General features: G+C 34.2%; 1 protein-coding gene across 8 annotated transcripts in view; it reads right to left on the minus strand.

Moving 5' to 3' along the window:
* The window catches only part of PICALM (phosphatidylinositol binding clathrin assembly protein), a 98,496-nt gene that overhangs the window by 26,316 nt on the left and 46,995 nt on the right, over positions 1-25,185 (minus strand). For 4 of the 8 annotated variants that reach the window (XM_068977147.1, XM_068977145.1, XM_068977146.1 and 1 more), the window contains exons 6-13: positions 23,056-23,167; positions 21,442-21,548; positions 19,430-19,471; positions 15,132-15,217; positions 13,273-13,396; positions 12,862-12,998; positions 8,909-9,012; positions 3,640-3,789 (exon numbers count right to left, since the gene is read on the minus strand). In XM_068977147.1, the coding sequence (XP_068833248.1) occupies positions 3,640-3,789; positions 8,909-9,012; positions 12,862-12,998; positions 13,273-13,396; positions 15,132-15,217; positions 19,430-19,471; positions 21,442-21,548; positions 23,056-23,167 (862 nt within the window). The remainder of the gene's footprint in view (positions 1-3,639; positions 3,790-8,908; positions 9,013-12,861; positions 12,999-13,272; positions 13,397-15,131; positions 15,218-19,429; positions 19,472-21,441; positions 21,549-23,055; positions 23,168-25,185) is intronic. The other 4 variants (XM_068977151.1, XM_068977149.1, XM_068977150.1 and 1 more) reach the window with 1 other exon arrangement.

The raw sequence follows: 25,185 nt of genomic DNA on the forward strand, positions 1-25,185 counted from the left end.
CAGCATTTAACACTCCGAACTCCCAATGCAGGGGGCCAGGGTTTGATCCCTGGTCAGGGAACTAAATCCTACATGATGCAATTAATTTTTTTAAAATGAAAATAAAATGCATTTCTTGTAAAAAATAAATAAATAAATAAATAAAAAGAGTTGAAAAGATACGAAGTAATCCAGAGCTAGTACCTCAAATTTTAACAGCTTTGACTAGTAGAGGAAAAAAGTAAAAGGGAAATTCTTAATAAATTATAATAGCTGATTAGACTGTCAACCTTTAATTTTTAAGAGTGACTTAAAGCAAAGTTATAAAATATCACCATTTCAAAAGAGAAGATTTAGGGATTCCCAGCAAAAGACGAATAGGCTCACCAAGTTAAGGTTAACTTGATGAAAACTGAATTTGCCTATCTCTTTCATTTCACAAAACCCAGTGAAAAGTCTGTCACTGGCCACTTCATAGATTAACACTTATTAATACTGCACTGTAGGAACAATTTCAAGAGGAAAATAATAAGCTGACTGAAAGGTACAAGATGAACAAGTGTTGGGGACAGAAAGGCATTCCAAACACCTCTGAGAAAAATTGGCTGGGTTGTTAAAGATTTTGGTGGTAGTTAGGTAATAAACAGGCCTCATACTTCTTTGAGAAAATAACTCTACTATTTATTAAACCAAGTGTTTTTGTTTCTTACCAACTCATTTTAAGGAAAACAACAAAACGAAATACCTCTTGCATAAACAAACTAATAAATTTTAGAGATTATTGTTACCTACCTCCAAATAAACCAGCTACAGTAGAAGGCTCATGGCACATAAAGGTAGTATTACGATAAGCTTGAGTGCCACAAAAAGTATCTGACAAGGCATATAAGGGAGGAAAAGAAAGGATAGGAAAAAGAGAGAAAAGTGAGAAAGTGAGGAGGAACAGCTAAGAGTGGAATGGAATAATTAAAAGCAAAAACAGGAACAAAACCAAAAGAGAAAACAGAGGAGTCCAAGCCCTTGGTGTTCTTTAATTTACAACTTACTAAAAATAACCACTTAAGGCTCCATTATGAGTACTATATTTAAAACATATATATAAATAATATTCACAACAAATTTTAAAATATAACCAACATTTCATATCTTTAGATGAAAAAACATGAACCAGCTGGCTTGTTAGCCAATACTAACATGTCTTCTAATGTCTTCTTCTGCAGATGAGGAAGGAGGCCTCAACAGTCACAAACATGGCATGGCTAGGACCACGACCCACTCGCCTGACTTACACATCCCAGTATCCTTAGGGCTGTAATGAGGGCAAGCCACAAACTACACTGAGAACTATATCAAGTCAAGGTCCTCCTCTGAAAGATCTGGAAGGTAGCTACATATCTAGCTCTCTGATTTTTTCTGGTCATGCTTAACTCTATAGAGCAGGAGTTGGCAAACTACAGCCTGTGGCCTATTTTTATATGGCATGAGAGCTAAAAATGGTTTTTACATGTTGAAAGGGTTTAAAAAAAAAAGAAAAGATGATGACTCAGAGATTTTATGCATCATATAAAAGCCTACAGTATTTATTACTAAGTTTCCTGATCACTATTCTAGAGCAGCATGATCCAACAGAGCTTTCTAGTAACAGAAATGCTTTATAAATCTGCACACTATGCAGATATGTGCATACGGTACATTACGGTAGCCACTGTGCCACTGAAGAGTGGAACTGTGGCTAGTACAAGTGAGAAAGAAAAATGTTAATTGCAACTTAACACTTAATTTTAATAAATCAAGCCTTAAAGGATGACATGTGGCTAGTGGCTAATTAGATGATGCAGTATAAGGAATGACACACCTTGGGTGGTCCTTTCATGCTCTTACTACTGAGTAAGAAACTGCTGGATACACAACTCTACTTCTTAGGAACTTTCAACTTCCACTGAAAGACTTACTAAAAGGCCTCTTCTATGACAGGCATCAACAAACTATAGCTGCTTGTCTTTGTAAATAAAGTTTTACTGGAACACAGCCAAGCTCATGCGTTTGTGTCTTGTTTATAGCTGTTTCATGCTATGTCAAGGTTCAGTAGCTGTGAAAAAGACTGTGTGGCTCACAAGCCGAAAATATTTACAATCTAACAACCTTTTAAGAGAAAGTTTGCTGACCCCTACTCTAGATTATTGCCTAATTGGTTGATATCAGTGGGTTTTAATCTCCTCTTCTGCACTTTCAGAAAAAAAAAAAGTATTTAACAATAAGTTTTAGAAAGAAAGAGTATTTAACAATACTCTGTAACAATACAAAGATAAAGTGTTTAACAGTAAGTTAAGTCCCCTGTGTCTTCAGGGGACACAGATGTGACATCTTGAAGCCCATGCACTGCTCTGACTTAAAAGATGGAAATACAGAGCACAAATCAAAGTCATATCTGCTTCATATTCTCAAACTAAGGGAACAGACTAAAAAAGATACAGTCATATTTACTAAATACATACCATGCAGAGTCAGTAAATATGAAGAAAAGATACAACCTGTAAAAGACTATCAACAGAACACTCCGAAGATAACTCTTGCTACCGCTTATTACCAAGCAAAAAGGTATCATCTGACATATTTCTAAGAGTAACAAAATGTATAATTTAGTTTCAACTGCTTTTAATCTAATTTTTAAATGTATTACAATATAATAAAGGAATTACAGCCACCAAATATTACACTTTAGAACGATTAGACTAATTATGTAATTAGAGCACCTGCCGTGAAACTTTCTCAAATGTCCAACTACTGCTTTCCAGTCACTTTCCCCTCTTCTCTCTCAGATATAGCTAACACAATATTCAGAATGTGGCCACCTGCTCTATCTAGGGTACACAGATGACTTTATGCATGATGCTTCAATCAAAGACTTACATTTGTGTCACCTTACGCTGGCTGTATCTCTGAACTAAATAAAAGCATGTTCATCATCTTTTAAGGGGTGTTAGCATCATTTTAGCAGGATTCAAAAACATTTATTTCAGTTTAGCATATATTTAAAAATGTATTCTTCCTAGTATAACTTTGGAATGAAATTTTGCTTTCTTCAAAAGATTTTTATATCACAATTAAAGCTATTCAGTCAAGTTGCTTTTCATTTCCTATTTTTCATTTACCTCCAGGCTAACAATGAAGTGAGACCCTTAAGATTAGACACAGGGTATGTACAGGTTTTAGACAATATAAAATTATACCATTATTTGAAATTAAAAAGGGGAAAAAGATTAAGAAAGCTACTAAGGGTCATAATCACCCTCTCTCTCAAACAGAAAGGGAAAAATATAAGCACACATAAACATGTAAGTTCAAGAGACGGCGCTCTTCAACCAACTCTAGTAACCAACTCTGAACTAATGAGCAGGATGTAGCATGTGATGCTACAGTATGACAGAGAACAAAACCAAACTCAGTTTCAAAGGAAATTTTCCTTCCTGAAAACTTGCATCAAATAAAATCAGGGATACTAGTGTAAAAAAAACCTCACTACACTATTGCTAGTTTATTTTAAAGTTTGTTATTAAAATCCAAAGTAATTATTGCAGTGCTTTAAAAATAATGGATACGTTAAAAAATACTTAGGCAGTATAAACATTAATTGGAAAGAAAGGTTAAATGGTACTTTACCAACAAACATTTCATGAGTAGGTGTCCTAGTAGTAAAAGTGGATACATCTGAAGAGATAGGAAGGTGAACATCACCACTACTTTTTGTGAGGAAAGGATTTAAGCTTGGAATGGCATCATCAACAGCATCTACAGTAGCAGAGAAAGGATCTGTGCAGTCCAAGTGCATTACAGCAAAATGAAGAAAGGAAGTAAATTAATTAGTATTGTAATTAGTCAAAAGAGGCAAAGTGAAAAGTAGTAGCTATTATCATTATTAATCCAAATGCAAATGATCAAATCTAATCACCAAGATGGAAGAAATGCATTTAACATATTTTAAAATGAACCCTCAGAAAAAAAATACTTTTATGTCCATAACAAGAACAGCATACTAAGGATGGATCTGCTCTACAACACCAGAAAGACAACAGTCAGGTAGTTTAAAAAGAGAATAACAACAAAATGTTTCTACAGATGAGCCATCTCACCTGAACCGTGTTCCCCACCCAAGATGGGAGTGTATTGGCTCTGGCGGCATAGCTATGCATACTTAAATAACTCATATGAATATGGAGTAAGTAGTATTTCAAAAAGCCAAAAGGGGTTAGGAGTTTCTTATATGTCCATATAACTCTTGTACAGCTTCAGATGTAGGAAACAAAATAATAAAGATGAAGCAAATGTCTAATGATGGAAAAAGAAATTTTGGAAAAATTAAGAACAGAGACAAAAGACTGGCCATGTGGTAGACTGGGATTAGCTTTGAAGGCCTGGCTGGAAGTTTTAGAGCCTAAATGATTTGGCAGGAATAACAAATGTACTATTCCCTAGCAGAATGTATCAAATACATACTATCATCAAGTCCTACAATTGAAGTTATTTTAGAATCATTATTTACTGTATCTATTCCTCATTCAGGATAACTAACATTGTAATGACTGAAAGCCATTCATCATTCCTTAAGTATGGGGAGAAGAAAAATAAACTCTCATAGTTTTCTAGCACAACTAAAAATGAAAGGTACTCCCGTAGTCCAACCAGTAGCCTATTTCTGTGTATTCTAGTCTGTGGTCCTAACTTAAGAATACAGTATTCAGCACTATTAATCTACTCTAAGGTTGTAAGGGAGAACAATAAGGAGGCAATGGCCAAAGAAACAGCTTCTGCATTTCAATATAGGCACATTTTATCCTTAAAGTCAATAAACTGAAAGTTAGTGTTCTGCAAATCCTGCAACTGTTAACTTCAAAAAGAAAAACATCAAAATAAAATTGAGGTCACTGTATTAAGTCTTACAAACATATCAAAACTCACTGATACACTATTAACTCAAATGATCATGAACATCTTTCCCATCCCTCCAACTCCTCAATAAATGGAAAATGGGGGGAAAGAATCAGAAAAAAAATAATTCAGAAACAAAAAGTAGAAAAGAGTCAGAAATAAGATTCGCTTTTTGTACTAAAATACAAATGCGATGATGACCACTCTAACTCCTTCTTGTATAAGAAAGGAGCTGCATTAAGTTTAGAGCTGATCAGTTCAGTTCAAAGTATTAATACTACTCTGAAATATCTGATAGTGGCATAGGGCTTTTAAAGTACATTATACTTTGCTGGACAAGTAAGTAACACAAAAACTCTATCTAGTTATCCATGCAGAAGCAACCATGAGAGAAGTCATTCAAAAAGAGTATACACATTTCTACAACAGATTCATTAGGTTTTTGAGAAAAGACATGTCTGGAAAAAGTTACTCATCTGCTACTCTGTTGACTGATACTTTTTACCTAAGCACTTAATATCAATCATTTCCTATTATATGAAACACCCTACAGAGTATGCAGAAAAATGTAAGTGCATCTGTACATTTAGATCAATCAGACAATAAGAAAAACCAGCTTTTAATCTACCTTGACAAAACATTTCTACTATGGTATAGTGGATATCATCATTTAGATTTAATTATACTATAAAAATTAATTCAAATTCATTAAAGATAAAAAAATAGCAATAATATTCCAGTTATTCCAACTTAAACTTTATCAGCCTGGCAACTCTAAAATTCTGTATATTTTAATTACTTTTTTCTATTATCATTATTCACTTGAAAGTTTAATTTTATGTAGAAAAATAATCCAAAAACTTAAAGATTAAAATAGTACCAGTCATTTTTTCAGTCTTGAGATAAATATCTGATATCTACATTTGCACACAGAAAATTGAGTGTTTTCATGATGTATTTTTAATGAGTGTTTTCATAATGTGTGTTTTATGCCAGCTGAGAAAGAAATTAAACTTAAGAATGGGTCATTCTTTTTTGCCTGAAATAAATTTTGAAATCTTGCTTAAAATATACAACAGTGTACTAAGCTGAAAATAATGTGTATCTCTAGATTTGCTATAACTCAGTTTTTAAGGTGGTAAAAACTGAAATCTCAGCTATTAGTATTCAATAGCAATTGCGTGTTCGACTCCAGACCATTTCTTGAAAAATCAAAGGCTCGTTAATAATGGAATGAAAGAAACAAGCGAGCTTGTATTCTCTTCAATGTTCATTTAAAGGTACAATCTTACTTACATACCTCTCATATAAACAGGCAAACCTTACTTCCTCTTAACTGTTTACCACTACCCTAGCTGTGAGTGGAAATGCACACCATCTCTGTGGTGCCTATGATAAGAACTAAATTAAATACCAAATCTGTTGCTGATATTCATTTTCAGCAAATGAGAGCAATAAAAACATTAAATAATATTTTAGAATTATAAAAAAAATCTAATCTTTGTTTTGTAACATGCTATAAAAGCATGATACAAAATGCTACATATTTCAAATGTTCAGGTAAATGGTTAACTTCAAAAAGTACCTTCTGGAATTTACTGTTATGATCAAAGCTTTATATAAAAGACTTATTATCTTAGTAACTTTAATTTTAAAAATAAAGGAAAATATCTTAACCTGAATGTCATGGTTATGAACAATACAATGATTAAGTATTAAGAGTTCTTGGCTTAAAATACTCTTCGGCTATCTCTTTATGCATAAGTCAAAACTTTGCAGTTATTGCCAACACAGAAGCCAAATAAAAGGCAAAGTTTCATTTTTCTTAAATTGAGGGGCTTATAGTCAGATCACCATGCTTTCCTCATATATAACTGTAAGCTTTTGGAAAAACAGTAGTCAATTGCTACTGCCTCTGCTCCCAACTATACCTTATAGTATAGTATAGTATAGTATAGTATAGTATAGCATAGTATAGTACAGTATAGTATAGTAATACTCCCAACTATACCTTATAGTATAGTATAGTATAGTATAGTAATACTCCCAACTATACCTTATAGTATAGTATAGTAATACTTTTTTTTTTTCAGAACAATTTTTACAGTGCCACATTTAGATAGCAAGCCTAATGTTAAAATACGGGGGAAATTTTGACAAAAACAGTACATAACCAAAATAACCTAAAATAGAAAAGTATAACATAATTAAATGTACTCCAACATTCTATACACAAACTGCTATCAGATAATTCTTCTAACAGACTATAAAACAATTTTTACATACTGAAATTACTTAAAATTATTCTCCCACAGTAACAGTCTATCTGCTTTCATATGTGAGCTCAATGATTCTAAACAGAAACTTTGATTTGCTATTGTTACAATTGTATATGGTATCCAGATGAAACTAACACCCAGTTCAGTTTCACTAAAATGTTATATTAGTTCTACTAAGTCTTCTGTAAAAGTTTTCATCTCTGCAGTAATACAACTTTTTAGCCTTAATTTCAAAAAACTATAGTTTGCTTCTTTAAAGGTAAGCAAATTAAAACTGCTTGAATGGTCCTGTTAATCCTATTAATAAGCAATTCACAATAAGCAGGAAATAAGCATGCAAATTTTGCCAGATTAAAAATCCTAAAATTGTAATTATCATTAGGCTATTAAGAAATTCATTTCTCTTAACCCTAATATGCTGTCTACAGCTCATTTAAATAATTCTGAAAAATTCACTGACTTTGAACTAGCTTACTACTTTTAGAAATTACTCCTAGATCTTAAGATTTAGCTCAATTAGTTTTTAAAATAAAGTGATAGCTCACAAAATTCGTCTAAAAACCTAGTATTTTAGTGTTTTACTATTCCTTTTCCCTATCCTGTCTTGAACCAGAAATAATCTGCCCCCTAAAAGCAAAACATCTACTGACTCAAAAAGCATTTACAAAGTACCTGCTATATACCAAGAAATGTTCAATCCATCAGGGATATATCACTCAACAAAATATTTTAGAGCTCCTATTCACATAGTTTATGTTCCATTATATAAACTATTCACATAGTTTATGTTCCGTTATATAAAACTGGGTCTTAAGAAATAACTATTAAAAAAAACCCCAAAAGTTATTAACTCAAATTATTAAAATAAAGGAAAAAAGTCTAATATATCATAAAACTCCACTAGAACAATGAATCCCTGCTCTGAGAGGTAAGCCACTCAAGTTAGATTTTACATGTGAGCCAGCATGAAGTTTAAGGTAGTTTGCCATTCTCTAACAGTTTTCTTGACAATGTCCTTTCTCAGAATATCTTCCCCTCTCATAAAATTTTTTGACTGTTTGTAAAATAATATTTATATAAATACAAACAGAAGTACCAAAACCAAAGGAAATGATTTGAAAACATACTAAATGTCTAACTTAAAAACTGACATGGCTCGCTCTTCAAAAATGCTGGGTCATGAACATAATATGTTCACCTTAAGGTCAAAGAACTACTCAAGAGCAGCAAACTTTCCTGTTGGTACTAGGGGAAAATTCTTTGAATACCAAAATCTGAATTAAATGAAAATTTTAAATATAACTAGCAAAAGTTTGTCATGACAAGATAGTGCACTGCCTGATACTACTTCCTGAACTTAATTAGAACTTCAATAGATGAGTTTTCCCCTCTGCAAGTAAATTTTTTTTTCTATACCAAAAGTAAAATACCCATTATGTATTTCTGGGTAACAGAACAGAAATTCAACATTGAAAGAATAATTTCACACTTAAACATATTTGGTCCTTCTTCATCTGCATTAAATCTCATTTCATAATTTAACTGAACATATATTCCAAAATTATATTTATTAATAAATGAAAATGTCTTCAAGGGGCAAAACAACTTCACTGTCATATTAATATATTTCAAGTTCTCATGTGTCAAGTGAAAGCAAGTAAATCCCACAAAAAGGGGAAGGGAGATGCCTATACAACATACAAAGTAGATTCATTAATGCTTACCTCCCCATGTACTTGCTACCTGAGAAGCAGTTGACATTGAAAGTACAGATGGGTGAAAAGTTGGCTGCTGCAAATCAAGCAGATCATTTGGTAGCTTTGATGTGCTAGAAAGATATTTTGAAAATACGATTTATTTATTAGACTTTGCTGTATTAGTCACTCCTCTCACCCATTCCAGTAAATAAAAACATTTTTTTTAAATGAGAAAAAAGTCCCAATAATATAAATCTCAAAAGGAAGAACAGTTTTAGCAAGAAAGAGTTGCATGTCCCTTGTATAACAGCATATTTCAAAGGAGACCTAGAAAATGATTCAAGTACCATATCTTAAGTTTAGAGAGGATTCAAGTAATAATAGCCATTTTGGAAAGAATCAAGGTCTTGCTCAGGAAAAAATTAGTCTCTTTATTGAAAAGCACCTAGTACCTAAACAACATAATTCCAAATTACGAAATACATGACAAATTAGTTTTTCTAAGAAATGTGTTTTTTAATATTTAAAACTCCAATTACATTTTTAATACCAAAACTCCAACAAAGTAAAATACCTATTAATATTACCTCTATTGCTTCAAATATCAAGCATATCAGTAACACAGGGAAAAAATTAAACATGCATATATGATATAAACTTGTAACAGAGCCACCCCCTTACACAATACAACTTACATATATCTTACCATGAGACTTTTACATGATTAAGAAACAAATAAGATTCCAGTTTCTAAGCACTGAGGCATTATTTGTACCTCAGCATAGTTTAACTTACACTTATTCATAGTTTAACTTACACTTATTCAAAAATAAAAAGTTTTGAAGATGTATCTTTTAGATGTAAAATATAGTGTTATAAGTAAATAAAAATACAAATGTATTTAGTGCTTTGGGGAAAAATATAGACTATGCAGTAAGTGTTACATAATAGGCTGTAAGATTTGTCCTTAATTACTATTAAAAAGGTGAAAATGTTTAATGTATTAAGTGAAATAAAAATATTAGATCTTTATCAATTGATTTGTTTTATCCTCAAATATTTAACATTCTTTTCTATTTACCCGCATCCTCTTACCCTGCTTAGACAGGCTTCTTTCTAAGATCCCTAAGACAAAAACTTAACACTTAATGGGTCTGATGTTACTGGGGATTAAGGAGAGTATTATACAAAAATCAAAACATCTTTTCATGTGTTTGTTAGCCATCTGTATGTCTTCTTTGGAGAAATGTCTATTTAGTTGTTTGGCCCATTTTTTGATTGGGTCATTTATTTTTCTGGAATTGAGCTGCATGAGTTGCTTGTATATTTTTGAGATTAGTTGTTTGTCAGTTGCTTCATTTGCTATTATTTTCTCCCATTCAGAAGGCTGTCTTTTCACCTTGCTTATAGTTTCCTTTGTTGTGCAGAAGCTTTAAATTTTAATTAGACCCCATTTGTTTATTTTTGCTTTTATTTCCAGAATTCTGGGAGGTGGATCATAGAGGATCCTGCTGTGATTTATGTCTGAGAGTGTTTTGCCTATGTTCTCCTCTAGGAGTTTTATAGTTTCTGGTCTTACATTTAGATCTTTAATCCATTTTGAGTTTATTTTTGTGTGCGGTGTTAGAAAGTGATCTAGTTTCATTCTTTTACAAGTGGTTGACCAGTTTTCCCAGCACCACTTGTTAAAGAGATTGTCTTTACTCCATTGTATATTCTTGCCTCCTTTGTCAAAGATAAGGTGTCCATATGTGTGTGGATTTATCTCTGGGCTTTCTATTTTGTTCAACATCACTCATTATCAGAGAAATGCAAATCAAAACCTCAATGAGGTACCACTTCACACCAGTCAGAATGGCTGCGATCCAAAAATCTGCAAGCAATAAATGCTGGAGAGGGTGTGGAGAAAAGGGAACCCTCCTACACTGTTGGTGGGAATGCAAACTAGTACAGCCACTATGGAGAACAGTGTGGAGATTCCTTAAAAAATTGCAAACAGAACTACCTTATGACCCAGCAATCCCACTGCTGGGCATACACTCCGAGGAAACCAGAATTGAAAGAGACACATGTACCCCAATGTTCATCGCAGCACTGTTTATAATAGCCAGGACATGGAAACAACCTAGATGTCCATCAGCAGATGAATGGATAAGAATGCTGTGGTACATATACACAATGGAGTATTACTCAGCTGTTAAAAAGAATTCATTTGAATCAGTTCTGATGAGATGGATGAAACTGGAGCCGATTATACAGAGTGAAGTAAGCCAGAAAGAAAAACACCAATACAGTATACTAACACATATATATGGAATTTAGAAAGATGGCAATGACGACCCTGTATGCAAGACAGGAAAAAAGACACAGCTGTGTATAACGGACTTTTGGACTCAGAGGGAGAGGCAGAGGGTGGGATGATTTTGGAGAATGGCATTCTATCATGTATACTATCATGTAAGAATTGAATCGCCAGTCTATGTCTGACACAGGATACAGCATGCTTGGGGTTGGTGCATGGGGATGACCCACTGAGATGTTATGGGGAGGGAGGTGGGAGGGGGGTTCATGTTTGGGAACGCATGTAAGAATTAAAGATTTTAAAATTTAAAAAAATAAAAAAGAAAAAAAAATCAAAACAAAAAGACAAAACTGAAAGAAAGAAAAACACGAAACTAAATACAACATCTACTAAGACTTTTGGGAGCAGGCAGCAGTTAAGTTACACTGAACTCTGACAGGAGTAGGTAAGTTGAAGAGAAGATCGTTTAAGGATAAGTTAATAAACAGCAACAACAAAATCAAAGGAAAACAAGCAAGCATCACTCTCCATGTGGCATTTACCATGCAATAAGCACCGTGTCCATGGTATTAAACCAGTCAATCCTAACTAAAGAAAATCAACCCTTAATATTCATTGAAAGGACTGATGCTGAAACTCCCAATACTTTGTCCACCTGATGCGAAGAGCCTGATGTTGGGAAAGACTGGAGGCAGGAAGAGAAGAGGACAACAAAGGATGAGATGGTTGGATGGCATCGCTGACTCAATGGACATGAGTCTGAACAAATTTCAGGTGATAGCAAAGGAAAGGGAAGCCTGGTATACTATAGTACATGTGGTTGCAAAGAGTCAGACGTGACTCAGCAAATGAACAAGCAGTACCATGTTAAACCCTATATTAGTGATCCTACAACGCTGACAGATATGAAAATTCTTGGTCCTTACCCTACAGCTACTGAACCAGAAACTCTAGAGGTGGGGCTCATAAATCTGTGATTCTGATGGTGGCTAAGACTGGGAACCATAATCTGTACATTATCTTGTCTGGAAACTGAGATTTAAAAAATAAAACAAACCAGGATTCTTATACTCTAAATCACTTTAAGGTAAAACACAGGAGGGATTTTTAAAAAGCCAGTTATTCTATTTGCCTGAAATTAAAATATTTCTATTGTTAAGTAGCTTAAACTAGGCAACAGGATTACTGAAGTTGGGTTGATAGGGTTCAATTACCACAGAAATCTAGCAACTAACTCTTACTGTGTTTCAAGTTACCTAAGGGACTAGAAGTGAAAAACTTTATAAGTATCTAATGAAAGGATATTCTGAAATTAGGTATCATACGTACATATCCAAGAGTTATACACAAGGTCTTGAACCATTAGAAACTTCACAAATGTGTATAACTAATAGTTAACTTTTATATTTTTACAATGGAACATTTGCCCAGAGAAAAACCACCACCCTCTAACTGGTATAAATTTATCATTTAACCATCTTCCATTTTTTAAATATTCAAAATATAAACTCTTATCACTTTGTATTTAGCTATTATTCACTACCACCGTTTATTACTACCTTCTTTGTGTGAATTCATGATTATGAAAATCTGGTATCAAATTAAACCTGAAAAGCTCTGCACAATTAATATATCTTTATACCTAGGCATTCAAAGGTAAGCGCAGCATTCCACCTACCTGTTAGAAGAACTGGGGGTAGAAAATATGTCAATGGCTGGTGCAGTCATTACACTCCCTGCTGAGGTGGACACAGGAGAGGCTGCAGTTGTTAAAGAGGTATGAGGTTTCTTTGCAAGTTCTTTTAGGCGCTGCTCCTGTTGAGAAAGGGCACTACCATAAGGAACCTAGAAACCAGACCAATTTGTAAGGCCTTTGAAAGAAAGTGTTTTCTAATTTTGTTTTGATAGCAGAAAGGTATTCTCTGTACTGTCAATTGTTCAATGTCAGGATGAAAAATTCAGACTACTAAATTTCATCTTGTTTGTACAAATATTTATTAAATACTGTTAGTCTGTATGGAAGTCCCAACTACTTTATGAGCACTTATACTTGCTTTTCCAAATAATTTAAGAGAACGCATACACCTACCTTTAAAGCTTTTAAACGAGCCTGTTCTTCTTCTAATGCTGCCTGCTTTTCCCTTTCATCCACTTTGGTAAGAGACAGGCCAGTGCTTGCCAGGGAAGAGACTGCGTTGGAAAGTGTTGTTGCCCTAGGATAATCAGGCAAAAGTAATTAATTCAGTTTTTGGCCAAACGTTTCACATTACATCCTGGTTACAAAATGGTTTAGCAGGGTAGCCATGGACAGATACTATAATTATGAACTAAACCTATGGAGTCAACATCAGTACTTCAGAAGAAATATTCTAGCCACTCATCTAGAGTATGATTAAGAAATTAGCTGATTTACACATACATTCATTTATTATTAATATTTTAAACTAAATGTTAGACTTTGGAAAGGATTTGGAAAGGATTCACAATAAAGGTGAAGGACACTGCCTCTTCCAAGCCCAAGGGAGGGATCCAATGCAACTGGAAAAAAGTTCACATACTTCAGGGAAAACCCTAACGGGTAAAACACATCGAATTTCTCATTAAGAAGTGACCTGCTAATTTACAACCTGGGTTTTGGCAGTACTACTACAGAACACGAAAATACAAGAACCAGCAATAAATAATGCGTATGTAGATATGATGTCATTCCCAGAGGGCCCATAGGTTCTCCCAATGGAAGACTAACGTCATCCCAGTCACCAGTCCATTTGGCACCTCCTTTCTATCTGCTACCCTTTCGCCAAGCTGGAATTTTCTTTTCAAACATACTATATTTGCACATGCGTATGTAATTCCTCATTCCTCACTGGTGGATTCACAGCAAGCCATCTCCTTTCCCTTATATCAAAAACTTACAAGATCATAAACCCCAACATTTACTTTCCATATGTTAATTCTAGGCAAAATAAACATGTTTGGTAAAGAATTCTAACCTGAAACTACTCCTCAGGGACTGCTATTAATTTTCCTTTATCACACACCAAACACCATTAATTTCTCCTCTAAGTAAACAAGTAGAAAAACTATTCAAGTTTTATATAAAAATCAATTTTATAAATGAGCCAATATAAAGATAAAACTCTGACGACAAAGGAAGAGTAATACTGTTCTAAAGAAATTTGAAAATATTAGAGATTAAAAAAACATATAAGGTAAATCAGTATACCTGAAGCTACTTGGCTATGTTTTGCATTACTTGCTCAAATAATTGGGCCTTACATTTCTAAAAACCTATTAGAAAAATCACATCAAAAAGAAGGAAAGTTCTAATCATAATTTATACAAAAGTTTTTCTTCTACTAACCAACACAATAACAACATTACAAGGTCAATAAGAGATGATCTATATTATTTTTGATTTGCTAGGTTCATTGGTTTTAGTCTTGGAAATCAGCTAAAAGTCTAACAGAATGATGAAAATATGTCACCAATCACCCCCAAGAACTGGCATTAAAGAAAAGATGATGAAATCTTATGTTGGACATCCTAGTTCTGAGTCCCTGAATTACTACTGCATATTTCACAGGGCTATTTGTGAGGGTGAATCAAATTTGTAAAAAGGAGCCTTATAATTATAATACACCATATGAACCCATGCATTTCATCTTTAAGAGAAATACTAACATTATGAACACCATTCTAAACCACACAGTTACTGTCATCATCTTAACAAATGCTAACATTTACTGAAAATTAGAAACTGCCACAAAAACTTACATGTATTAATCTTTAAGAGCAACTCTCTGAGGTTGATACTATTAATAAATGACTTATAAATGGTGAAATCAAGATAAAGAAAAATTAAATAACTTGGAACTTCAGCTAGACTCATCTACTACTTTCTCAGAAACAGCACTACCTCTCTTTGCCCCACAAAGAATAATGTACCTGCTTGCAGCTGTAGAATCTTTGATTTTCTTTCCTTCCAAGGAAGCTAAATGTTGTTCCAAAGCATCAAGAAGACTACTGGGGGCCTAAAATTGTACAAATATTAAGACTTTCATGATAATCACACCATTACTCAAAATAAATCAAGAATCATCTAATACAATAAAGAAAAATAAATAGGTATATTCCCCCTGAACTAATTAACAATGGCATTTTAGCTATTAAGAATGACACTATTATTTTTATTACATAAGCATCATCTGGTAAGAGTATTAACAAATAATCAAAGCGATAAAAACTAAGTCTATGTGAACATAAAACATTAAGAGGATCCTGCAATTTTTTCAGATTTAACTTATTTAAATTTTGAATACAAACAATCCTAAAAGCTGGACATATTGCTGAGTGAGCTCCTGCTGCTGCTAAGTTGCTTAAGTCGTGCCCAACTCTGTGCGACCCCACAGACAGCAGCCCACCAGGCTCCCCCGTCCCTGGGATTCTCCAGGCAAGAACACTGGAGTGGGTAGCCATTTCCTTCTCCAATGCAGGAAAGTGAAAAGTGAAAGTGAAGTCGCTCAGCCGTGTCCGACTCTTAGCAACCCCATGGACTGCAGCCTACCAGGCTACTCCGTCCAAGGGATTTTCCAGGCAAGAGTACTGCAGTGGGTTGCCACTGCCTTCTCCGAGTGAGCTCCTAGTACTTAATAAATACTGAGTAACTGAAAGTGTCCAAACACCGTTTTGAAACTGACAAATGAAACTGAAAATTAACATCAAGGAAACAAAAAATCATAATGAGATCCAACTTCTGACTCACTAGATGGTTACACAGACTAGCAACATCAAATGTTGAGGATACAGAGCAAATATAACTCTCATACAATGCTGGTGGGAATACGCCTACCCTGAAAAAAGACATGGATTTTTTTTTTTTAAGAAAGCTAAATATACACCTACCTTAATCACTCAATTCCATTTCTAACTGTTTATTTAAGAGAGAAGCATATCTCCACAAGAAAAGACTTGTTGTAAGCACCTTTATTTGGTGGTTTAGTAGCTAAGTCGTGTCTGACTTTTGTGACCCAATGGACTATAGCCTGCCAGGCTCCTCTGTCCATGGGATTTCCCAGGCAAGAATACCGGAGTGGGCTGCCATTTTCCTTCTCCAGGGGATCTTCCCAATTCAGGGAACAAACCCAAGTTTCTTGTATCTCCTGCACTGCAGGCGGATTCTTTACTGCTGAGACACCAGGGAAGCCCCAGCTTTATTTACAACAGTTAAAAAACTGTACATAATCCAAAAATTTCCAAATTTTCTAATTTAGAAAAGAGATAAAACTATGGTCAATTCACATGATGGAATACTATTCAGCAATTAAAAAGAATTAATTAATGGTATATCTAACATATAGACAGCTCTCAAAACATTATGATGAGCAAAAGAAGCCAGACATAAAAATAGTCACATGATCCTATTTATGTTAAATTCAAAAACTGATAAAAATTACTCTATTAGAATTCAAAATAGTGATTTGTGTGGAGCGGACTAGGGGTGACTGGAGGCGGACAGAGGCTGATGGAAACAATTTACATCTTAAATGGTGTATTGATTATACGAGTGCTTACAGTTATCAACCCTCATTCAAACAGATACTTACCTCAATTTTTTTTTTAAAGACTAGCTTGAAACCCTCAGTCTATGTGTCAAATCTCAACTGAATATGAACAGTTAATTACTTATTTTCAAAAGGGAACTTTTTCAGTGAGCTAAAAAGGAACTGTTCACTACTTTTAAAATACATCAGTGGCAAATATTCTTTAGGATTTGATATAAAGTTTCTGAATTACAGGTATCCAAAAGCAGTTGGAAGAGACAGTACTAATTTCTCTGTCAACTATGACCTGAACAACTTCATCCTGTATTTTCTCTCTCTATATCAAGGCCGTAGCACAAGACAGACATGGTAGGAAACAAGAACTTTTGTGCTGATCTGAGGATACACGTGCAATCCCTCAACCCCAACAAATCAGCAGGCCAACTACCATCTAGGCTATGCCAGAGACGATGAGGAGAGTGTTACTAACAGCGATTAACACTTTAAAAGCTCCTGTAACACAACGGGCACTGTGCGAGCTACCCTGTATGCCATCACCGAATCTGTGAGAAAGACAGGACTACCATATCCACTGTACAAGTAAACAACCTGAAACAGAACATGAACTTGGCCCAGATCACGTATCTGATACATAGCAGGAACCAGCACAGAGTGTAAGCTGTGTCCCGCCTGAAAGCCCAGATACTAACTACTATGCTGAAGAATCTTAAATTAAAACTGAGGTCATTTAAACTATGTATTTTTTTCTGAAACATTTAAGTTGTGCTTACAAATACTTAAACTACCTAGGTATGATAATTAATAACTATATCTTAAATCCCTTTTAAATATATCTATTTTTTCAAAGTCAAATCCACATTACAAAAGATGAAGGAAATGTGATGCTTCACATCCTAAAAAGAACAATTTATAACAAACAAAAAAAGAGTAAATAATCTCAAATTTCCACTTGTGTATAACTACCATCTTTCCTAAAGTACAATACCATGAATACTAAAGTACAGACACATATGATAGTATGGCCTAAGGCTGATCTTTTTACTTTTAAATTTATTTAAACTTTTCATTTATATTGGCATATAGCCCATTAACAATGCTGTGACAGTTTCAGGTGGACAGCAAAGGGACTCAGCCATATTATATATATTATATATATTACAATATATATACATATATTATATTATAATTATATACATAATTACATATATTATATATATGTATCCATTCTCCCCCAAACTCCCTTCCCATGTGAAACTGTCAAATCAGTTTATACTGTTCAAACAATGACTCTTATCACACTTAGCCTATAGCAATAATGTGCTCAATCTTAATCAGGCGAATTATTTCATGTGGGCATATACAAAAATTTTTATTTGCATACAATTCATAACCAGATCTAGTATATACCCTTAGCCTGGAGATCAAAGAGATAAATCAGAACAAGTGAGTACAGAGAAAAACAGTAAGAACCATTAATAAGCAAAGTATTTAAAAGAATCCCAGAATGACTGAAAATAAGGTAAAAGAGATAACTACTGAGGAGAGAGTTGATATAAAAGGATAGTTTATGCCAGGTCCTTTCATTGTTAATACTCAGTAAACAAACACCAGAAAAGGCCAGAAAAAACTGCAGGTTTAACATTTCCTTCCTAAAATTTTTTTAAGATAATGATAATAAAAAATAATATTATAGTAGCTAACACTGAGTGCTTAATGCGCTAAATGTTTTTAGGTGTCAACTCTTAATCCTCCCAACTGAGGTGGGTGGGTATTGTAATATCTACATTTTAGAAATAACGAAACTAGAGCACAGAGAGTAACTTCCCCAGATCACAGGGCCAGCTGGTGCCACAGCCAGGACTCAAACTTAAGAGCAATGTTTTGAGGTTTATACTGATGCTTTTGAACTGTGGTGTTGGAGAAGACTCTTGAGAGTCCCTTGGACTGCAAGGAGATCCAACCAGTCCATCTGGAGATCAGCCCTGGGTGTTCTTTGGAAGGACTGATGCTGAAGCTGAAACTCCAATACTTTGGCCACCTGATGCAAAGAGTTGACTCATTGGAAAAGACTCTGATGCTGGGAGGGATTGGAGGCAGGAGGAGAAGGGGACAACAGAGGATGAGATGGCTGGATGGCATCACCGACTCGATGGCATGAGTTTGGGTGAACTCCGGGAGTTGGTGATGGACAAGGAGGCCTGGCGTGCTGTGATTCATGGGGTCGCAAAGAGTCAGACACAACTGAGAAGACTGAATTGAACTCAATGTATCTACCTGAGTCAAAGAGCCAAAGAGGAAGGTTTAAAACCAGAAAAACAAATCCTGTGTAAGATAATTCTCTACCAACAGTACAGTGAAGATTTTGTTTTTAAAACACCATTCTCTAAGTTCAGTTCTTTCTGAAGGGGGCGGGGGGGCGGAGGGGGTGGTAATGATGATGAGAAACAGAGACTAAAAGGGAATAAACTAAAAGAACAGCAGAGCACCGGCTGGCTCCACCAAGAAATGAGTAGCCTTCTATATGGTTATAATGTTAGAACAATCATCAGCAATACATCAAAACACTGAAAATCAAGAAAAATACACTGATCTTGACAGCAAGAGCTGCATATTATTTATCTTTGTACCCTTCAGACCTAGTAGAACACAGCAGACAGAGACTGACATTACAACAATACTTACCTGTGAAAGATCTGGTATATCACCTCTGTCAATTCCAACTTGCTGTAAGAAGAAGCAGCATCGTATTTAATAGACAAAATTACAATAAAAAGTTTTATAAGTAAAATTTAGAAAATAACATCTGTGACTAGTAGTATGAACAATATTTTAGGAAGAATTCTTTAATCCCCACAGATATCATTCAATACCTCCAAAGACTTAGATATTATCTGATGGCTCTAAAAGTTCTAACAGGAGGGGAAGGAGAGTTAGAAATTCAACCAGGCTACTAAGTTACCGTCTCCACATCCTCAAAACACCTGAAGAAGCTACCTTGTCACAATCTGAAAAATTCATCACTTCTGTGACAAAAACACTACACCAAGAATTAGAAAGGCTGACCATGAACAAGCCTGTTGGAACATAATAAGAAGTTAAGGAACAAACCTAACAACGACTCACTCTTTCACCATAAAGTACACTTTCCCTGGCAGTCACCACAGGTTTCAAACCTATGTTCACTCAAGCAGGCCAGGTTTTATACAAATACCAAGTGATATTTAACCAGGATATAACTGTCCCCACAAAGCAATCCCAACATGCTTTCATGATACTCAGGTACTAGGCAAATTCCAGCAAAGAAGATAAAAACCATTCTTATTTATTCCAACACCCTAATTTAAAAATTCTTTTCCCTCCAGTGACTATATGATTATTCATGCTATATGACTATTTCATTTTCTAATCATTCCCCCTTCCTTTTCTCAACCTTTTAAGGGCCAATTCCAGAGTGGTATCAGTAGAAAATCTGATAAAATAATTCATACTAAGATCTTCAAAACTAATCACTGAATGATATATTTGTCATCTTCAAACACATTTGAAAAGGTTACTTGAGTCTTCACTCCAAGAACTTAGGTCTCATAATGAAATTGTGAACCCAAAGACCACTTCATCAAAGAATATTCTTAAGGTAGGAGAGTATTCCTATGGAGTGGATGGTCCAGCAGGGCAAGACCAGCAGATCTGGAGGCGAATAAGGGCTTAAAACTTAAGTCAATATATACAACTTATCAAATGCAAAGAACAAAAGAAGCCAAAGGGAAAGGTCAACAAAGTAAATGTATTTAAAGAATTTACTAGAATCATCATAAATACTGCTTCTTTCTGGTTTTAGCATATGACTGATCCTAAAGATATTGAGAAATACTTTAAATCCAAATAAATTCCAGTATACTTCATAAAATAGTCTAACACTACAAAGCTATTTTCTTCAAAGGTCTCACCATCTTTTTATATCTTACTCCACCTGCTACAGAATAAAACATCACTACAATAATAGAGGCAGAATCACCAACTTGCTAGTTTCAGATGAACTACTTTGATATTACTGATCAATAATATATTCATCTTTTAGAATTACCCTAACAAAACACCTCTGGTAATAATAGGTAAATGGAAGAGAAAGGGAAAACAAAAACTCTAAGTGCTGCCTTTGTGGAAGCAAGATGTCTATAAGCTTACCACAAAGAGTTACAAAATTAATTATCCTATAACCTACATTCATAGCTTTCATAAACAATGACAAACAACAGAGGCATTAAGTTCACATCTGAAAGGAAGAAAACATTCTGAACCATATGGCTCTGGTTCCAAGTCTTACTGAAGGAAGGAGACCTGCACTAACATAGAATATTCTTTACCATATTTAATAGAATAAATCTTCTATGATATACAGCCAATTCCACACATGAAAATCACTGCCATCTACCTGATTTTACAGAGAAAGAATTTTAAAAATTAGACTACTTTTTAGTATTCAATACTAGATTAAATACACAGGGTAATATTCAACGTTATATCGTATTCATACTACAGCACAGAATGCGATATAGTATAGTGTTATAATTGAATATATACCTTACTATATTTAAGACATTTCTTTCACTTGGGTAAAGACTGATTTCTTTGAAATGTACACTTAAAGACAAAGAAACCAAGTTAAGAGATACAGTCATTTAAACACAGTTTACCTCTGCAACTTTGAGAAACTCTGAGATTCTAGTCATCCTAGTCAGGAACTTCTTATAGATGTCAAGACCTTCTTTGCACTGGTTCTTTTTCATATCAAAATATTTTTCTGCCAAAAACAGATATAAACATACTTTTATTCACATCAAAATATAATACTCAAAAGAGAAAACGATTTAAAACAGCCCAAGCTATACTGATGTCTCAGAAAACACACTCACCAAGTGTTAAATTAGCTTAGGTATTCAAAGCAAGTTAAAATAGACATGCTGCTATATTAAAAATTAAGAAATTACGATTTTACTCCTATTACCAGTTTTTCCTACAATATTTCTTCCCTAACAATTCCCTAAGTATAATCTGCATGTTAATATAGATTACATTTGACTCCATTTAAAACAGTGCTAAATGTCTATTTCCAAATATTCTAAATAATATTAAGAAAGATGGCAACTTTTCTAAGTCCACATGTTACTTGGAAAACTAATTTAATTTACATAAATAGCAATAAAGAGCTTAATGTATACCAAGGTGGAAGACTATACTTTCTAAAACTTTATAAAAAGCTTCCCATTTTTCACTTGTGGAAAAAAAGAAAAGTTTCCCTATCTCCATGGATTAAAGCATCCCTAAATGAGTTTGTATTATCCCTGCCTATGAAAATCAAATTTAAATAAATTCTTTTAAAAACCTTACTGAAAAGGGAGAACAAATATATTGGAGTAAATATATCTGACATCTTGACACTTGATACTTTGACACTCTTTGCAGACTGTTACTTTTCTACTCCATTCAAACTCCACTGAAAAAACATTAGCATCTCTAGGCAAAACTGCTGCTGCTGCTGCTGCTAAGTCGCTTCAGTCGTGTCCGACTCTGTGCGACCCCATAGACGGCAGCCCACCAGGCTCCCCTGTCCCTGGGATTCTCCAGGCAAGAACACTGGAGTGGGTTGCCATTTCCTTCTCCAATGCATGAAAGTGAAAAGTGAAAGTGAAGTCGCTCAGTCATGTCCGACCCTCAGCGACCCCATGGACTGCAGCCTACCAGGCTCCTCCATCCATGGGATTTTCCAGGCAAGAGTACTGGAGTGGGGTGCCATTGCCTTCTCCACTAGGCAAAACTAACTGAACGCCATATATACCTAATACACAACAAAGCACCACACACTCCTAAAATGCCTCAAATGTAAAAAACATCCTTTAAAAAAGTATTTATTTTAAAATAATTATCAATCTAAAAATTAAGTTCAGAAAAAAGTACCAATTTTACAATTAAAAGTTCATTTTGGAATAAACTGAGGAAATTATTTTCCTGAGACAGAAAATTCCAACTTAATTTTAAAGAAAATTTTCTATTTCTAAAAATAAAACTGATAGAAAAAAATACAGATATATCTAAAAAGTGCATAGTTCATCTGGCTGAACATTCTAATTGTACAATTATTTAATCACTTAGCATTGTACTCAGGTATAAAATTCTTTTCTCCAAATTGTTCAATGAATAACTATATCTCAATGAATTTTAAGGCAGCTTTAAGTAATAACTAAGACAATATTATTTATCAATGACACAAGATAAGAGATAAAATGTTATTAAACGATAGAAATATTTACCCAACAGGTTAATAATTCCTTCATTGTATGCTGCAAACAGTCTAATGGCATCTTTGAACAGGAGCATGAAGGCAGCATTTATTACCCCATTTGTAAGTTCGTTGCTATTAACCTGGAAAAAAAAATAGAAAGATTAGCTAATGTTCTGTTCTAAAATGACAATGACTTACTTCAAAGTAAAATACAATGAATTCAAATACTTAGGTGTAGGATAAAATAAGACATTTATCTCTAGCAATCAGAGTCACAGCCATACAGTGCAAAAATATTGATCGAAGAGTTCAGATTATTTAAAAGCCACAACACAAACCCTGTAACATTGACTTTAGTTCAGAAATAAGTCAGTGAGAACAAAAAGTACCCTTCAACTCTTGAAATTTTTAGGCTACATCTCAAAAGTATTTTAAGTTCATTTCAACATTAAATACTTCTAATTACAAAATAAAGCCCATTTCTAAGTTCACTTTCAGTCATGAAGAATTTACTGAATGTTTCTAAATTAAAAAAAATATTTATTAAATGGCTACTATAATCACCAAAGAACTGAGTTAAGCTAGGTAGAAAATATTTTTTTAAAAAAGAAATAATTCTCCCAATATTACAAACTCACCTTCAAAATGGTTATAATATTTCTACCTCATATAGTTACAGGAGAATTAACTGACATACTCATGTAAAGAGTTTGATGCAGTATTTTACACATAAATGATCAATATTTATTTTTTCTTAAACTTTTTATTTTGTATTGGGGTATAGCTGATTAACAATGTTGTGCCTGTTTCAAATGAAAAGAGAAGGGACTCACCCATATATATACATGTATCAATTGATCAATATTATTGTTATTAGTGACTCATGTTTTAATAAAAAAAAAAGCAGTTGTCTACCAAGATAGATGAGAAATACCTTTAGCTTAACAAGAAAATAATCAAAAGGATAAAACAAGTTAATCTTAAATTCCTTTTTAGATAACTGTGGTGGTGGTGGTGGTGGTGGTTCAGTTGCTAAGTTGTGTTCGGCTCCTATGACCCCACGGAGCCTGTCAGGCTCCTCAGTCCATAGGATTTCCCAGGCAAAAATACTACACTGGGTTGCCATCTAGATAACTAAGTACATGATAATTAACTTGTTAGGTACAGAAAAATGTAAGCTGAATGGCAAGCAACAAACTGGCAAATATTTTCAGAATATCTGACAAGATCAATCTGCATTATAGAAAGAATTCTATAAAACAATTCACAAAATAAAAAATACATATAGCTAATAATGCGAAAAGAAGTTCAACTTCACCAATAGGCAAATTAAAAGAATCAAATTAAATTACTTGAGTACCAGACTACTAGGTATCAAGACAGTCAAAACCAAGGTACTATTCTACACCAAAAAGAACAAAGGAAAACAGGTGCCTGTTGACTAGTGGCTGGCTCAACCCTTTTGGAGTATAATTTGGCAATATTTATTAAAAACTTATATGTTTATGGCCTTTGACCACCTAATTCTTTGTCTAGGGCAATAATTCCATATAAATAGGCTTATAAATGTATAGATACACTATTATCTAATGCACACATGGAGTATCTAGTATCTCTCCCTTCTGGTTTTTTTTTTTTTCCCCCATTTTCTGAATTAAAAAACCAAATGCCCTAAACATTTATCAACAAGTAAAGTGTCAGCCGCTCATCTGTGTCCAACTCTGCAACCCCATGGACTGTAGCCCGCCACACTCCTCTGTCCATGGGATTTTCCAGGCAAGAATACTAGAGTGGATTGCCATTTCCTTCTCCAGCGGATTTTCCCAGCCCATTGAAGCCAGGTCTCCTGCATTGCAGGTAGGTTCTTTACCATCTGAGCCATCTGGGAAGCAATAAATTACTACATACAACAAAGTATAACAGACATTGAAAAGAACACGCCATTTTTTAAAGATACCCACAATAAATTAAGTGGAAAGAAGAAATCATGGTTGGACGTTTTCTCTATAAAAATCAAAATAAAGTTCAGCAGTTACATTAATCCCCTGTCTTCTGGACTAGGAGCCAGCAAACTAGGGGCGTGACTCAGTATTTCAGACTGTGCAGGCCATATGATCTGTCACAACTACTTGGCCCCATTATTACACCAAAAAAAGCA

This window comes from Capricornis sumatraensis, chromosome 8 (assembly GCF_032405125.1).
Source record: "Capricornis sumatraensis isolate serow.1 chromosome 8, serow.2, whole genome shotgun sequence".
NCBI classification, from domain to species: Eukaryota; Metazoa; Chordata; class Mammalia; order Artiodactyla; family Bovidae; genus Capricornis; species Capricornis sumatraensis.